Source organism: Lissotriton vulgaris, chromosome 1_1 (assembly GCF_964263255.1).
Source record: "Lissotriton vulgaris chromosome 1_1, aLisVul1.2, whole genome shotgun sequence".
Taxonomy (NCBI): Eukaryota; Metazoa; Chordata; class Amphibia; order Caudata; family Salamandridae; genus Lissotriton; species Lissotriton vulgaris.
The window spans coordinates 958366264-958384352 of record NC_141685.1 but is presented as its reverse complement, the minus strand read 5'-3'; the positions used below and the strand labels follow the sequence as shown (position 1 = coordinate 958384352).

Genomic DNA, 18089 nt, shown 5'->3' with positions numbered 1-18089 from the left:
GAGCTATCCTCCATGGCCCGAGGGCACCGTCGTCATCTCCTATCTCCTCGACGACATCTTCGCTTTCGAACACCTCAGCATCAGCGTTGTAGTCTTCTTCGATGTCCGACGCGGGGTTCGATTCTGAGACGTCCTGGATATATTCTTCCTCGACATCCCCAGCATCGAAAATGTCCGTAGGCGCCGGAGCAGATTGCTGGGCCTCCAGGCGCGCAGCTCTTCGGAGCTTGAGTGTCTTCTTGGACCTAAATCGTGAGCAGGCCATACACTTGGCCTCATCGTGGTCCGGCGACAGACACTTGTTGCACACCGGGTGGACGTCGATGTGTGGGTACTTCGAGTTACAGACCGGACATCTTTTGAATGGACTTCGTTCCATGATGGATGGTCGATAAGTCAGGAGCGTCGACTAGGCCTTCCGCGCCGAAAGCACGCGGAAGTACAGAAACAGGCTCGGAGCCGAGCTAGAAGAAGTGAAGCCGAACGAAAGACAACACCGACGTATAGACTAAAGACCTTTTGGTCTTAAGAAAGTTTTTCTATCGATTCCGACAAGAGGGAATTAAAGACATCCGAACCCAATGGCGGAAAAAAAACAATCTGAGGATGGAGTCGATGCCCATGCGCACTGTAGTCCAGGGGAGGAGCCACCTATCTCGTGATACTTCGAAGACTCTTCCAGGACAACAATGTGCAATCATCCAGACCCAACACTAGGCGGCGATCTATGCACAGATATGAATTCAGCAGCCCACATGCCTCGAACGCAGGATATCGGCCGTAGTCTGGAGGTGGGAGATGACTGTCTGGGGCGAGATAAGGGAAGACTGAAACCCTTGATCTGCGCAGATGAGCTGCAACCACCACCATCACTTTTGTGAACACCCGTGGGGTGCTGGTAAGGCCAAAGAGAAGCACAGTGAACAGAAAATGCTCCTGGCCCACCATGAATCGCAGGTAACGCAGATGGGCCGGCAGGACGGAATATGAAAATAAGCATCCTGCAGGTCCAGCGCCACCATCCAGTCTTGTGGATCGAGAGCAGACAAGACCTGAGCCAGAGTTAGCATTTTGAACCTCTCCTTCGGGAGGAAGCGATTTACGCTCCGAAGGTCCAAGATGGGACGTAGACCCTTGTCCTTCTTCGGAACCAAGAAGTAGTGGGAGTAACAACCACAACCTACTTCTGGCGTCGGAACGCGCTCGATGGCCCCCTTGGCCAAGAGGGCCGTAACTTCCTGCTGGAGAAGTGCCAAATTATCCCCCAACGTGTGGTGGAACTGCGGTGGCATGGCTGGGGGGGTAGACTCGAAGAGGAGGGGGTAGCTCCTTTGGACAATCTCCAGAACCCACCTGTCTGATGTAATGGTGCACCCGTGGGGGAGATGATGAGGAATCCTGCCACCCACTGGCGTCTGGTGGGCCTGAAACACTGGACTAGGAAGGTGTGGAGGCACTGGCAGTGAGGGTGTTGGTAGAATAACCCGCACGCTGACCCAGTGACCCGCCTCTGCGAGCCCCACGTCCGCGGCTGCGCAGGGACTGTTGCTGCACAGGCTTGTTCTGAAATGAACATGTTTGTACGCCCCTACGGGAGCTTCGAAAGGAACAAAAGTTAGAAGCGGAAGGAGTACGTGTGGCCGGAAGGCCTAAGGACTTGGCCATGGCTCGAGAGTCCTTGAAACGCTCCAATGTGGAATCCGCCTTATCACCAAAAAGGCGAATGCCATTGAAGAGCCTGTCCATCAGAGTATTCTGGACATCCGCAGATAAACCAGTCGTCCTCAACCAGGAATGAAGGCGTAGAGCCACCGTTGTGGAAATCGCCCTACCCAGCGAATCAGCAGTATCAAGACCACAGCATATAGTGAACTTGGCTGCATCTTTCCTCTCCATAAAAGCACGGGAGAGAAATGTCTGGGTCCCCTCTGGACACTGAGGTAGCACCTGCTCAACCGCATCCCAAACAGAATGGGAATAGCGGCCCAAGAGACAGGCAGTGTTCACAGACCGCAGTCCAGAACTTACGGAACAATAAATCTTCTTCCCAAACTGCTCCAATTTCTTGGATTCCTTGTCCGACGGAGCAGAAGGGAAGGCACTCGGGGACGTCGAGGCCTGAACCACCAAGCTCTCAGGTGTAGGGTGCTGGGTGAGGAAGGCAGGGTTGCTCGGGCCAGGCGATGGCATCGGCCCACACCCTTGTCCACAGGGGCCCATGTGTTGGGCTGGGACCAAGTGCCCAGAAGCACATCAGTACAGTAAGTGCATCATTAAACTGCAACAGAGGTTCTGTAGAAAAAGAAGCTGGCCGAAGCACTTCAGTTAGTAGGTTGGTCCTGACAGCTACTGTAGGGAGCTCGAGGTTAGAGCCTCGGCCGCCCTATGTAGCACAGTGGAAAAGGTACCACTCTCCTCCATAGTAGTTGAAGGGGATGGTGAACCAGGCGCCGGAGTGTATTCCGGGCCACCGGCCTCTGCATCCTCATCCCAATCAGGGACAGACTCGCACTGTGCTGCGAGAGGGTCTTCAAACCCTTCCCAGTCTCCCCTTCCTCCACAAGTGGATGAGTGTGTGGGTGAATAAAAGGATAAAAATCTTCCTTCGGCGTCGGGATCGGCATCGGGAGACATCCCTACGGCTCTGTGTCGACATTGGAGAAGAAGTCAACTCCCGCGTCAGTGTTGCAGAGTAGAATAGATTAGCCTAGATTGCAGTGACGTAGAGTGCAGTGTTGTAGTGTAGTGTTGCAGAGAAGAGTATAGTGCCATAGAGTGCACTGGTGAAGAGTAGATTTGTGTAGAGTGCAGTGATGTAGACTGCATTGGTTTTGAGTAGAGTGGTGTAGACTGTATTGGCATACAGTGATGTGGAGTAGAGTGCAGTGGTTTAGAGTAGAATGGCGTAGAGTGCACTGTCATAGAGTAGAGTGCAGTGGTGTAGAGTGGAGTGGCACGCCGTAGATTGCAGTGGTTTAGAGTAGAGTGTTTCAGGGCAGAGTGAGGTGGTGTAGAGTGGAGTGGTACAGAGTAGAGTGCAGCGGTTTAGATTAGAGTGGTGTAGCGTGGAGTGGTGTTGAGTGGTAAAAAGTGCAGTGGCGTAGAGTATGTTGTTTTAGAGCAGAGTGAAGTGGCATAGATTAGAGTCATAGAGGGCGTGGAGGGGAGTGGTGCAGATTAGGGTTGAGTGGCCTAGAATGGTGTGGTGTAGCGTGCAGTGGCAAAGAACACAAAATAGAACAGAGTGGCATACAGTGCATTGGCATAGAGAGTAGTGGTACAAAGTAGAGTACAGAGGTGTAGAGTCATTGGCATAGAGTATAATGGTGCAGAATAGAGAGGAGTAGAGTGGAATGGTGCGGGTTGCAGAGATGCAGAGTAGAGTGGCGTAGAGTGGTGCAGAATAGAGTGCAGTGATGTGGAGTGGTGAAGTGTAGAGGGGAGTGTGAAATGGCCATTACATTTGCAAAGACATACAGTTTACAGTATACAGTGCACAACCTAGGATGTTTGGAAATGTCATCACCCAGTGCATTGATTTAATTTGATTGTATTAAAATATTTGTTTCCACCGCACTTCAGAATGACAAAAAAAATTGCTCCATTTGTACTTTCCTAATTCTGATATATTCTTACATATCTGTACAGTTCATTTAGTCATTTCAATTTTATTGTATGTTAGAAAAAAAACTTTCCTTCCACATCAAGATTATTACATAAATCCTATCACTTTGAAGTCAGAGCAAGAAACGTAAACACGAATCTTCCTCGGAAGACAGAGCCTGACATTTGACCTCTGTATTTGAATGCACAGCAAATGTGACAATTGAAGAACAAGATCTAAAGGCCTGTTTACAGAAAGCGAGCACTGTGGAAGAATACTTTAAATAGGGTATCCTCCACAGGTGGGAGGAATGCAAGCTGGACAGCATAAAACAAATAAAGCCAGCAAAAAGAAAGCAAGCAAGTGTGAATTAAAAACCCCAAAGCAAATGGTAAGCAATGGGTAAAATGCATTCCCAGAAAAGCTTTCCGAATGTTCCCAAGATGTCTTTGGCCAAACCACACAGCTGTGCTGTCAGGTAGGCTTCGACCTTAAAACGCAGAACTGAAGGTAGGACAGCACAGCACCTCATTCCCATCCCTCTCTGTGCCTTGCAGGTCAGGGGGGATGGCTGTTGGCTGCGGAAGTATGCACAACCCTAGATTTCACGGCAACAGGCGAAATACATTATTCTCACCTCCTGTCCAGGGGGTCGGTGCTGCAGTAGGTCACACTGTTAACAGGATAATGACGTCGGAAAAACAACCTGTGGGAGAAGATGGGTAGAAGGAGGGCAATCAGTAAAAATTAACAGTGTTTAAGACAGTCTCTGCCACAAAGTTTTCAATCCCCCTACTTACCAGAAATTGGCCCTTGGCTCATCAATTCACACCTCCTTACCTCAAACACCAATGTTAGGGGAAACGATCAGCCTCATTGTCTCTTATCACACCCTCCCTGAGTGCCAAAATCCTTATTACCCTCTGGTACTGCATCACACATTCTGGATTGCAGAAAAAGCCAGGCTTGTACCCTTATCGTACTACCCGTGTAGGCCAAATACACCGTCTGGTACCTCACACGTTTTAGATGAATCCACAGGCATCTGCTCTTGCTTCACGGCCAGGACAGAGTGTGTGCCAGAAGAGAAGACACTGACCCCTTAACTGACACCTGTTAGGTGCCAGAAAACCTCAATTCAAAGTACCATGGACTCCAGACACCATGCCATCTGCCAGTATCTCAAAATATGTGGTGTCAGAAAATCTGCCATTACCTCATATCTACGTTATCCAGAAGCACTCACCTCACACTGCCTGGGCACGAAAAACTGTATCATCAGCCCCTCACCTCAAACACTACAGCTGCCAGAAACGATGGGATCTACCACTACCAAACACCCATAGAATTCATTAAACCATATCTTATGCTCTTCACATCACAAACCCTGGTTTGCCCCAAAGTAGTCTTTGTGCTTTTCTTAAAGAAGACTCTGGCCCTTTTATCAATGATGGTGCTTGGCCTGTACTTAACATGGACATGTCCCCTCATCAGCGTTCAGTGGATTACAATACTGTTTTCTAATGAAGGCCTACAGTACCAGTCTGGGTTCAAAACACTTGCTATGAAGGGGCTTACCAGGCCTAAAGACAGCCCCCTATTGAACCAGAGCACACAGAGCTGACCCTCAATGGAATTGAGGTACATGAACCTGCTCAGGTGAATCTATAACAGATTATGATGAGAAATAGAGTGCTCAGGGACATCTCACTATCCTGTTGCTGTACAGTCTTCAGTGTGAAGTTGATGTGAGTTCTACTACTATGAGGCCCGCACTTACAAATCAGGAATGCCTTAAGTTAAACTTCCCGCTACTCAATGATACTCTGTGTGATCTTTGGTAGGTGACTGTCCGTCACTGAGATATCCTACCTCATATGGTGTGAGGAGCTTTGTATCACTCGAGTCTGCGACTAGTTACAATAAGGGGGGGGCGGGGGGGGGGGGTTGGCATGAGCACTGGACATGTAAGCCGTAGTTGGTTTATACTCACTTCCTTTGATTATCGGTCAGGGTGATGCCCTGGGCAGAGACCTTGAAGTGCACGAGGCCGGCTGTGGGACGTGGATTGCAGGTCAGGGCCACACCAATGGCACGCGATACAGCTTGGGGACCGGTCAAGGACTCTGTCTCCACTGAGGTAAGGTATAGCACACTGCAAGCTGTGAGATGATAAGATAATATTTTAAGCTCTGCTAATAGACATCCGCCCACGTCTGCACAAACACACCACACCCAATCTATATCCACACCATCTGTGCACACCTATCTGTCCCAATCTGCCCATGTACCTGTCCTTGCACCTGCATCCTCTGTGTACATCTATCAGCAAAAGGTTGCTCCCACACTCACCATACCAAAGCATTCATTGCATACACCTATCTGCTGCGATCTCGACTCGCACACCTAGCATGGCCCCTGCTCTTCATGTGTATACAAACGCATCTATCTGTTTGCGCACTATGTACACCTGCCTGTCCTAATCTGCATTAGTAGGTCTGTTTCAGCCACCTGATGCAGATGTAGCTACACTGGTCTGCACCTATTCACCTGCTTCCACCCCTGCACGCTTTGTGTACACTTATCGGCCCCATTCTACACCCATAAGCCTGCTCTCTTGATGTGTACATACCTGCCCCTTGTCGCAATAAGTCGGCGGCGGTGCTCAGGTTTGTGGGAATTGTCACCTCTGGATTCTCCTCCATGGGATCTGTAAATAGGTATGAAAAATCAGCAAAGAGTTGCATGCAAGATGGAGAGTGAGCCATTTCTTGTCTTTCATCCTACCAGATGTTACAGTGACTGTATTGTATAGTATAGGCCATGCCATTGTAAGCATTTCCTCTTCCACCTGGCCAGCTGAGGTTTTTTTTGTTCCAAGTATTACAGGTATTGAGGGAATTCAGCAGATCTCTTGACAGGTTGTTGCCTCTGGTGAGCTTGCTTACCAAATGTGCAGAAAGAGGTGAAGTGGTAGATGTGAGTGGAACCAGAAGCGAGGGGGATAAGATGATGGAGTAGAAAGAAGGATCTAGATCATGGGTACTCACAAACTTTCTCTCGGGGGCCAAATTTACAGTGTGGTTTATGTCTGAGGGCCGCACCGGTGGGGGTGGGGTCAGTGGGGGAAGGGGCAGGGCTAGAGCAACAACAAAAAAACTGTGACCATGAGGTTGATCACAGGTCCCTTCAGCGGACGCCTTCGTCCACTGAGCCACCAGACCCGGCATACACACATCTCTCTCTCTCTCTATCTCGCTCTCTCTCTCTCTCTCTCGTTCTTTCTCCCTCTCCCTCACTCTCTCTCCATCCCTCTCTCTCCCTCTCTCTCTCTCTCTCCCTCCCTCTCCCTCGGTCTCTCTGTCTCCATCTGTCTCCCTCTCTCCCTCTGTCTCACTCCCTCTGTCTCACTCCCTCTCTCCCTCTGTCTCACTCCCTCTCTCCCTCTGTCTCACTCCCTCTCTCCCTCTGTCTCACTCCCTCCCTCACAGCGGGCTCCCTCACTCTTAGCGGGCTCCCTCAATCTTAGCGGGCTCCCTCACTCTTAGTGGGCTACCTCACTCTTAGCGGGCTCCCTCACTCTTAGCGGGCTCCCTCACTCTTAGCGGGCTCCCTCACTCTTAGCGGGCTCCCTCACTCTCCTTCCCTCTCCCTCCTTCCCTCTCCCTCCTTCCCTCTCCCTTCTTCCCTCTCCCTCCCTCCCTCACTCACTCTCCCTCCCTCATTCTCCCTCCCTCACTCTTCCTCCCTCTCTCTCCTACACTCTCTCCTTCCCTCACTCTCTCTCTCCCTCCCTCTCTCCTCGCCCTCCCTCTCTCCTCGCCCTCCCTCTCTCCTCGCCCTCACTCTCTCCTCGCCCTCCCTCTCTCCTTCCCTCACTCTCTCCTTCCCTCACTCTCTTCTCCCTCACTCTCCCTCTTTCCCTCTCCCTCCTTCCCTCACTCTCTCCTTCCCTCACTCTCTCCTTCCCTCACTCTCTTCTTCCCTCACTCTCTCCTTCACCCTCACTCTCTCCTTCACTCTCCCTCCCTCACTCTCCTTCCCTCCTTCCCTCCCTCACTCTCCCTCCCGCTCTCCTTTCCTCACTGTCTCCTTCCCTCACTCTCTCACTCTCTCCTTCCCTCACTCTCTCCTTCCCTCACTCTCTCCTTCCCTCACTCTCCCTCCTTCACTCTCCCTCCCTCACTCTCCCTCGCCCTCACTCTCCTCGCCCTACCTCGCTCTCACTCTCCCTCCCCTCACTCTCCTGCCCTCACTCTCCTGCCCTCACTCTCCTGCCCTCCCTCTCCTGCCATCACTCTCCCTCACTCTCCTTCCCTCCCTCTCCCTCCCTGTTTCTCGCCCTCCCTTTCCCTCCCTGTCTCCCTCCTTCCACCTTGCCCGTGTGTGCCCGGGCTGAGACAGCTTCTGGGCAGGCACACACACAAACACAGCCTCACCGGAGCACTTCACAGGTCTTCAAAAGACCATTTGTATGTTAATGAGGCTTTGTCACCTCTTAGCCCCCCTGCAGCCCCACTCTGACTACGAAGGGAATCGACCGGCCCCCACAGAGCAGCAGTCTGAGTCGCGCTGCCACAGGAGTGTTTGCTGACACTGTAAAAAATAAATTTTTTAAACACGGCTACATGTCTGCAAGGTCTGCGGGCCGCCAGAGCCGTCATCATTCATCATTCATCATTCATCATTCATGACCATGTCATGAATGATGTAATATGTGACATCATCAGCATTGGATTGCAGATGCGCGAAATATATAGTTAGTGCAACTAACTATATGTGGAATTTCATTGGTTTTATATCAATAAAATGTCCAGCTAACTATATAGGAGGAATTTCAATGGTTTTTTATATGTTAATTCCTAACTATATAAGGCCTAAAACCTATGGTTTTTCAGTGAATTTCAAAGGTTTTTAAAATGCTAATTCCTAACTATATAAGGCCTAAAACCTATGGTTTTTTCAGTGAATTTCAAGGGTTTTTTAAATGCCAATTCCTACCTGAATAAGGCCTGAAACCTATGGTTTTTCAAGTGAATTTTCAAGGTTTTTTAAATGCTGATTCCTAACTATATAAGGCCTAAAACCTATGGTTTTTTCAGTGATGTATATATATATATATATATATATATATATATATATATATATATATATATATATATATATATATATATATATATATATATTGCTTTACGGGGACAGTACAGCGCCTAGTTCTGGGTCACCATACTTACCCCTTGACTTGTTTCTTTTTGATGAAGCCCGTTGCCCCTTACTTTATGGAGTCTTAATATTATCCCGAGAACCTTGCACTGACCGTAGCATAGGGTATGCTGCAACAGATCACTGCTCTACACTACAGGAGATGCAGAGACTATATAAGCCAACTGTTGCTGATTTACGATGGCACAAGGTCGGATTAAAACTAGAGCGCTTTGGTATTGTCTACCCAAGCAGCAGGAAGCGCCCAGAGTGAGAAACAGCAGAAATATATAAGAGTAAAAACTATCATATCTAAACTACAGCGATGCAGAGAAAGTGACTGAACGCGAGTTTTGGTCCGCGTTTGAGAAAGAGAAGTGCCCACCCACGATTCATATTTGCACGTCTTATATAGCCGGTGCGCAGTTCTTATCGCTTCACCCGCGATCAGTTTCTAGGCACGCCACTAGATGGCATGATACCTACATGTTGCGAAAGAAGACTCCTGGTTGAAGGCTCGCCACGTAATTTTTATTCCTCAAAAAGGTTCACTCTAACCAGCTTTTCTGACATAATGTACTGACATGCACATATATTATATTCGCTCCTACGCAGACCACGATCTCTACGAAAACTTGCAAAAATGTATTTAGTACTGTCCAAACACGGTTTTAGGGCAAATCTACCTTGTTCGACTTTCTGTAATTTATGTGTGCAGGTCTGTGTGGGAAAAACGCAAGAAGAAATACAGAGCGCATTTTCGGATACAAAATAAATAAATAAATACAAGCACGTTTGCCATTCAGCATCTTTTTGCGCAACTGGATATTTGTATGGTCACGTCACCGGTAGAAAACAAAAGCAAACAATGTGCTTGTACTAAAAAATACGTCTGTATGGAGCTAACACATAACCTTGTGCTGAAAGGGTTAACTTGTTTTGGTTAAACACAGACTCCAGACCGATGGGAAGTCATCCACGCCTAGGTTCCAGGCTGGAATTGAAGGGGTTAATGCCTCTGTCGGTACCTTTCATCCCCGTGTGTCAGAACCGCAATAATACGGGGCATCCACGCGACCAGAAAGTTTGTAATAAAACCTCTCTACCTCTTAACAAGCCAGAGGGACTGGGGCAGATAAAATCACTTTATTGAGGCCTGCTCTTGTGCGGGGCTTCATCTTTGGATTCTTGCTTGCCGCCAATAATATGCCATTCACAAACCCTCGTTAGTTTTGCTTTTAGAGCGGTTGTGTGCGAAGACTGCAACCCTGTGGTTGCCCATTTTAAAAATCCGACATCCTCCATTACCACTTACCCGTCTTAATGCTCAACGTTACTTTACCCGAAAAACAGAGGCAGCGTAGCGGGGCCTACAGTAACTTATGAAGGAGCGGTGCCAGCGGACAGTTGCAAAGCTCCCTCGTGTAAGTTTATCACGCATGCTTAGTTCTATTGGGAGTTGGTTCGAGGTTCCAGTGGGGCACCAGGACATGTTTATTTATATCGCTCCGTTCCTGGAAGGAGGAATGCTTTTGAAAAGAGGGGTATTTTTGGAGAGCCAGCACTGTCTCGAGTTTCTTTCTTTGTTTGGGCATAATAAGAGGCGGCATCATATATAGCCTAGCAACACGCATCACCATTAGGCCCGACTACGATTGGGCGAGGGGGGTAGTCCAGCCGTCCAATGGGAAGCGTGTTGCCATGGGAAATGCAGCAGAGGTTCGGCAGGCCTAATTTCTACTGGTGAATGTCAGTGCGTGCGCCTGTAAGGGAGCCGCGGGTTGGGCAGGGAGTTCTAGGGAAAGGTATGGCATGGGGATGGTCTGCGGGCAAAGTCCGAACACTCCAAGGGGAAAGATATGCTTCGGGTTTGACATCAGACAGTTCCCGGGAGTGACCCAAGTGAGAAAACACGTTAACACCAGGCCGCTGTTTACCTCAACGTCGCCTTGAACTCTCTCAAACACCACGGCGTCTCCTCTGCTCCCGGGGCTCCCTCAGCACACGGGAGCCCCGAACCAGCTACTCAGGCCAGCATCACCCGGTCTCCCCCTCGGTATGGGAGACCGGACATCGAAGGCTTCCCCCAGGCAGGGGGAAGCGGAAACCACATCCTAACGGCCCCGCCCACAACCAGGCGGCGGCCATCTTAAGGCAGCTCGGGCCGCGGCGGTGATCTCGGGGGGCAAAACGAGGGGTGGGCACCCTCGAAATTAAAATAAAACACATAAAAATAAAAGAGAGAAGCCCCCCAAGCCCCCACCCCCAAAAAAAAATTCCAAAAATTCGCGGGGGTGCGCGCACGGGTGCGCGCTTATAGATATATAATTTGTTTCTCTTTTACTTTTCTCAGGAACCACTGGAGGGATTTACACTATTTTACCAAAAGCGTGATCTGCGTACCAGACACTACCGTTTTGACAAGTTTGGTGTAATTCCCTTTAGCGGTTCAAGCTGTAGCCGTGTCTAAAGGTCCTATGGAAATTAACATGGGGAAAACACGTTTTGGGACCCCCCTTTTTTCTCAGCCCCCACTTAACGAATCCCCCCCAAACTTTCAGGGAAGGAGCGGAGCGGAGCGAGCCATCTTCTTTGAGAAATTTGCGAAGATTCATCAACCAGCACCAAAGTTATTCCCAATAGAATGTCGGGGATTTCCTATGGAAACTAGGTCCTAACTATATATACCTACTGGCTACCGCCAGTAGGTAATATATATATATATATATATATATCTATATATATATATATATATATATATATATATATATATATATATGTGACCAAGCTCCTTCGTGGAGCGAAACGCGTCATGGATTGACACTTGTCTGCTGATGCCAAATAAATGTATCACTCTGCTTGCACTTTAAATCTGTGTGCTGGTCCGTGACTTTAAGAAGTTTTAAAGAGGTATGCACCTGAATCTCCCCCGTCACACATTGGCGGTCAGGAATCTGCTGCATATATATATATATATATATATACAATCACAAAAAGAAATGTTAAAGGGACGTTATAGTTAGGCAAAAAAACGTTAGCTAAAACATAACGTTTTAAACTAACAAAATCACTGAAATTCTCCCGTTATAGTTTTCTCAAGTAACTATTTCATGCCCTAAAGTAATTATAACTTGCACCCATTAAGTTGAATTTATTGATTTCAGGGTCACGATCTTAGAAGGCAAGTTGGTTACTAATCTCTTCCGTAAAGATACTATAGGCAACTATAGCCTTCAATGTACTTCTCTCCATCTGAATAAACTTAAACGGAGTATCCCATATGGTGAATTTCTCTGGCCTGAAAATAACTGTAGCATTGACAAGACCTTCGTGGGATAAAAACCCATTATGAAGGAAAAGTTCAGGAAGAGAGTATATCCTCACAAAGAGTTGAAACAAGCAGAAGACAAAGTGTCTATGGTCACGAGGGAACAATGTTTGTTCTCAAGGGACAAGAGGACTGTCGGAGGCAACTTGTTTTATTTGTTGATGCAATAGGGCAAGCAAAGAAATCAATAAGATCATGAGCAAACTGGCACCTGATTCGGGTGGACTGTATATTGGGATCTGACATTACTACACACCACACAATCACTATAGGAAATCCAAATTCCTCAGAGACACACTAACATCTAGCTATTCACAACCCTAAGTTGAAACCTGCAGTTGGCTAAATCCTGAGTAGACGTCTACAAATGTCGCAACTGGAAGTCCTGCAAATTTTGTAACAACTGCAAGTCCTACAAATTGCCTACAGGGAAATAGAAAAAGTTACAGAAACACATTACTTGTGCCACTGACCATTGTGTGTATGCGCTCAAGTGCCCATGTAATGTAATATATGTAGGAAGTGCCATCTTTCCGGTTTGTAAAAGAGTGTTAAGAGCATATCAGAGCGATAGGGAACATAGACACTGTTAAACCACGTAGCCAGGCATTTCAGAAGCAAACACCAAAATTCTATTTTATTGCAATTTGTTGGAATTGCCAGGGTTGAATGTAAGGAAAGATGTGGTAATAGGTAGAGAATGTAACACCAAGCATATGAATGCATGAGATATTATCCATATTTCTATAACACTTTGCCAATGACAACAGGTTTTTGACTTACTTATGATTTAGGGTTGTGACTTAATGTAATTGTAATTTCATTTATATAGAGCTTACTACCGGTACTCCGGAACCCATAAAGGATTATTGGTGAATTTGTATACTGAAATATCAAAGTAATTTGAGTGGTGGATAGATTAGTCAGTTATTTGGATTGAAAAGGATAGTGGAGGGATAGAAGAGGGAAAAGGTTTGCATTTATGTAGCTCTTGCTACCCCTAAAGAGGTATTGAGCACTTTTGCAGTCATGTTGTCAATACGGGCCAGAACTACCTTGTTGTGAAGATGATTCTGAAAAGCTTTTAGGCTAGTTAAATTGCTAGAAGCTCTAGATGATTGATCTGAAAGTGTTTCTGAATTGGTGATCATAGACCTCATACTGTAAGGTTCTGCTTATGTGCTTATAACCCTAAAAAGACACATCGGTGGTAATGGTGATTTGGGGCTTTAAAGGGCCAACCCTGCAACAGATTGTTGCTGTTCCACCACTGCAGAGGGCGATGGGTCACTAGCCCTACCAACACTAGATCTTGTAGATGTCCCTCCGCTTGAGACCATTGTGATTGAAAAGTGCGTTAAAAGAGGCGCACATGTAGTTGGGGGTTTGGTACTGTGGATATGCATGACGCCATAATTCGGAGAAAACTCATGACCGTCTTCACTGTGACATGATGATGTGGTTGCGACAGAGGTAATGCTGGCTGGAACGTTTGTACCTTTTCTGTACTGGGATAGGCTTTGGCTGTTACTGAGTTTCATGTTGAGCCTAAGAATGGTAGCACTTGCAAAGGTTGGAGGTGAGATTTTGCTGTATTGAGTGTGAAGCCTAACAAGTGTAGAAGGTTGATTACCTTTAGTGTGTCCTGTAGACATTACTGCCTGGTGGGATGTTTGATGAGCCAATCATCTAGATATGGGAACACATGGGGGCCCCCATTCTGAGATGAGCTGCTACCACTGTGACGCATTTGGTGAATATCATTGGAGCATTAGTTACTCCGAGTGGTAACACCTTGAATTGGTAGTGCTGTCCGTTGACTTGAAAACGGAGATAGTGACGGGCACTGGGTGTATGGGAATGTGGAAGTAGGCGTCTTTTAGGTCTATGACTGTCAAGAAATCTCCTTGCTGTACTAATGGTATCACACCCTGTAGTGTGACCATGTGAAAGTGTTCCGTGGAGATGTATCTGTTGAGTGGCCTGAGGTCTAGAATAGGTCTTAATGTTCCGTCTTTTTTGGGCATGAGGAAATATAGGGAGTATACCCCGTGTTCCTGATGTTGTTTTGGGTCTAGATCTAGAGCCCCTTTATAAAGCAAAGCTTGAACCTCCTCTTGGAGGAATGCAAGATGTTCTGATGACATATTTTTTGTTTGTGGTGGTTTTGTGGGTGGTGTAGTTGTAAAGCTCTTGGCAGTACCCGTCCTCGATGATGGAAATAATCCACTGATCAGTGATAATTTGAGCCCAGTGTTTTTGGTACTGTAGTAGCCATCCGCCTACTGGTGTTATATCTTAAGGGGGAGACTTAGTTTGTAACTGTTTAGTAGGTGTGGCGATTTTGGAGGTGGAACCGAAACCTCTGTCTCGATTATTTTTATAATGTGGTCTGTAGTAGGTCCCCCTGGAATACTGGGACTTGTATGAGCTTTGCTGTTTTTGTGCATTGTCTGAGTCTGTAGACATGCAAGGTCTTGATGAAAATCTATACTGTTCGCTCCGAAAGGAGCTTCTAAGCTGGAAAGCTTGTAGGTCACTCATGGCTTTGGCTCTGTATGTATTTTTTTTAATGTTCTCTAACTTCTCATCTACTAGTGGCCCAAGTAAATGTTGACCATTAAATGGTAGATTGAGTACATTTTGTACATCTGGCTTAAAGCCTGGGACTCTAAGCCATGCATTGCGGAATCTAGTGCGCATTGGATGGTGGCATTCAAAATTATTTTGACTTCCTCCATCAATTGAGTCGCTCTTTGGCTAGATTTATTTATTTTATTTATTTGTAAAGTTTTGAATAGTGCGAATATGACTATGGAGGGTATCAGAGCGCTCCACATTTTGGAAGGGAAGAACATAGTACAGAGAAACTGGCAAAGGGGGTAACAGAGAATAACCTATTTAGCTAGTACCATAAAGTACCAAGATGAAAACAAACATTACTTAGTAGGGTATAACAGACAACCCTTAGCTTTAGAGTTGATAGACCAAAAATAATGTAGTCAGAGGGTCATTGAGAAAGCAGACAAGCCATGACCATTTAAGGCAAGAACTTTTTCATTAGGATTATTTTTACTTCATGTTTGAAGGCAGCCGTGGATGGGATTCTGCGGACTTCCGGTGAAAGAGAGTTCCAGATCTTCAGTGCCGAACCAAAAAAGGCTCTGAACCTCGTTCTCTTTTTGCTAAAGGTCTGAGGTTTCAATAGGAGAGAATTTGCACTTCTTGATGGTCTATCCACTCCAGACAGTTCTAGCTTTTGAGCCAGGTAAACAGGGGTTTTGAAATGGAGGGCTTTGTGCGTCAAGCAGGCAATCTTTAGCAGTAATCTTGCTTCGTGGGGTAACCAGTTTAGAGATCTTAGGGCTGTGGATTTGTGAGCATTTCTCTTTCTACCGATAATCACTCTGGCAGTGGCATTCAAGGAAGCCCTAAGTGTGGCCAAGGTATATTTGGGGAGAACACAGAGCGTAGCACTACCATAATCTAGCCTTGACAGTACAAGCGATTGAACCACCTGCTTGAAGTTCTCTTGTGGAAGGAAAGGTTTTAGATTTCTAAGAATCCTCAGTTGGTAGTTAGCACCCTTGCACATCTTACTGATATAAGTCTTTATGTTTAAGTGCATGTCCAGGGGGAGTCCCAGAGATTTAGCTGAATCTGTAATAAGAGGGGCACGGTTGACGGCAGTGAGGTGTTTCATCAGGAGGTCTATTTTGGGGGAGTGATTAGGAGGCGCTATAAGAAGGAATTCTCTTTTGACGGTATTGAGCAGGAGTTGGTTCTCAGTTAGCCAATTTTGTGTATTCGTCAGGGTAGAGTTGAGGGAAGTAAAGTCTTCAGAGGAGGTGCTTTTCAGGTAAAGTTGTGTGTCATCCTCATACATATGAAAAAGAATATTCATGGAGTTTAGTGTATTCGCTAAAGGTTTCAGGAAAATATTAAAGAGTATGGGAGAAAGAGCAGATCCTTGAGGGACCCCCATGAAGACTGTAGAAGGCTGAGATAGGGATTGATTCACCGTGACTCTTTGGGATCTATTGTGAAGGAAGGACGAGAACCATTGCAATACCAGACCGGAAAGGCCCATCCTGTTTTCCAGAATGGCTAAGAGTTTGTTGTGATTAACCATGTCAAATACGGAAGAAAGGTCAAGAACGATGAGGAGGTAGGATTCGTTTTGGTCAAGCATTTTTAAAATGTCATCCATAATATGAGTGAGCGCAGATTCAGTGCTGTGACCGCTCCGAAAACCAGATTGATGATGATCCAAAAATGTGAAATTCTCAATGTGCGTGCAAAGTTGTGATTAGACGCATTTTTCTAGGAGCTTACTCAGAGTGGGGGTGTCAGAGATGGGGCGAAAGTTGTTGAGATCTGTTCTGTCTGCATTAGGTTTTTTAAGAATGGGCGATACCTGAGCTGCTTTTAGACATTTGGGGATCTTGTCTTGTGATAAAGAAGCGTTGACAATCTTTGTCCAAATGGGGATGAAGGCATCCTTGATTTCTTTGAAGACAGTCAGTGGCAATGGGTCGCTGTAGTGATTAGAAGGGTTGATACTAAGCAGGGTTTTGTAGATGTCTTTTTCACTTTTCTCTTTTTCTTTTATATTGTTCACAAAGATGCTGCAGTAGCTCTAGCATCTAGTGAGAAAGTAAACCTACAGAATTAGCTATGCGGAGGTGATCAGCTGCTTGTGCAGCAATACGTTTGCCTGCTGCATCAAATGTTTTGTTTTCCTTGGTGTTATTACCCAGAAATTAACTGGCTGCTTAGAAATCATAGATCATCATCAATCGATTTAAGCATTCCTTTTAACATAGGCAAGAATTGTACTGTCCTATGTGAACTAGTTAGTGTCTCTACTAGAAAGTCATCCTCGTCCTATGCACTGTGGCGATCCACTTTATGATATTATGCGGACCTACTAATCACCTAACGATAGGTTGTGGTATCATCTGGTGGTGAGGGTTTTGAGGGGTACCGGTCTGGTTTTGAATCATCAACAAGGTCTGCATTATTTTGATTCCATGGATCACTTATAATGTCTGGGCCCTCCTGTGGATCTTCAAAATATGGAACATCATATGTTGTTATATCCTCCCCTGTATTAATGTCACTCATTGAAAATGGTGCGGTGATATGTGTAGCTGCTCCAAAGGAACGTGCTCAGGTGAATGTGTATAAGCTGGTGATGTCGCTGGTGGTGGCAATACAGGAAGCAGAGGGGAGGAGGAGGAGGAGCTATAGGTGTAAAAGCTAGTGGAGGAAAAAGAATAGGGCAGGTGCCCCCGTCTTTGCATTTTTTCCTGGGAGCCTTAGGTGGATCTGGCCCCATGATTTATTTGTGACTATCTTCTTCGGCTTTGGAAGTGTGTCAGTTATGGTTAGAAACAGTTCTATCACTACTTTGCCAGTATATGGATGAATCAATAAAGTACTTTGCCTTTTATTTAGCTTGACTTGAAGCTTTTCAAGAATTGGCTGAACAGGCCGTTGTTTGGGCTCTGACACTGTTGTTGGCAGTTTCTACACTAAGAGTAGTTTTGGTGCCAACAGGATTTTCTACACTGATGATGGTTTAGACAGCTGATGGTGTTCCAGGGCTGAAGGTGTCGTCAGGTCTTTCAGCACCAAAGATGTCTTCTGGTCAGATGATGGCAGTTTTGGCTCTGATTTTTTCAGTACCAGCACCAATGCAAGTTTCAAAGTCTTAGACTTCTCGATGCTTGTCGAATGTTTTGGAGGTGAATGGACTTGAGCCTGCTCCTTAGCCTGTTTTAGGAGACAGCCATGGACCAAGGGCAGTGGGGTTCTGTGAGCCACCTTAAATGTTTTTGTGGAGGTCTGGAAGGCTTTTGTTGGTGTAGTCACGTGCCCTTGTGATGTGGAGGGATCGGGGTCGTAGTCAGAGCCTTCCCCACTGCTAGCCAGCAGTATGGGGATGTCCAT

General features: G+C 46.5%; 1 protein-coding gene across 4 annotated transcripts in view; it reads right to left on the bottom strand.

The window, feature by feature from the left end:
* TNS2 (tensin 2) overlaps positions 1-18089 on the bottom strand; it is a 387080-nt gene that overhangs the window by 43366 nt on the left and 325625 nt on the right. For all 4 annotated transcript variants that reach the window (XM_086959724.1, XM_086959742.1, XM_086959733.1 and 1 more), the window contains 3 exons: positions 6237-6314; positions 5598-5766; positions 4242-4310 (listed from right to left, as the gene is read on the bottom strand). In XM_086959724.1, coding sequence (XP_086815850.1) covers positions 4242-4310; positions 5598-5766; positions 6237-6314 — 316 coding nt within the window. The remainder of the gene's footprint in view (positions 1-4241; positions 4311-5597; positions 5767-6236; positions 6315-18089) is intronic.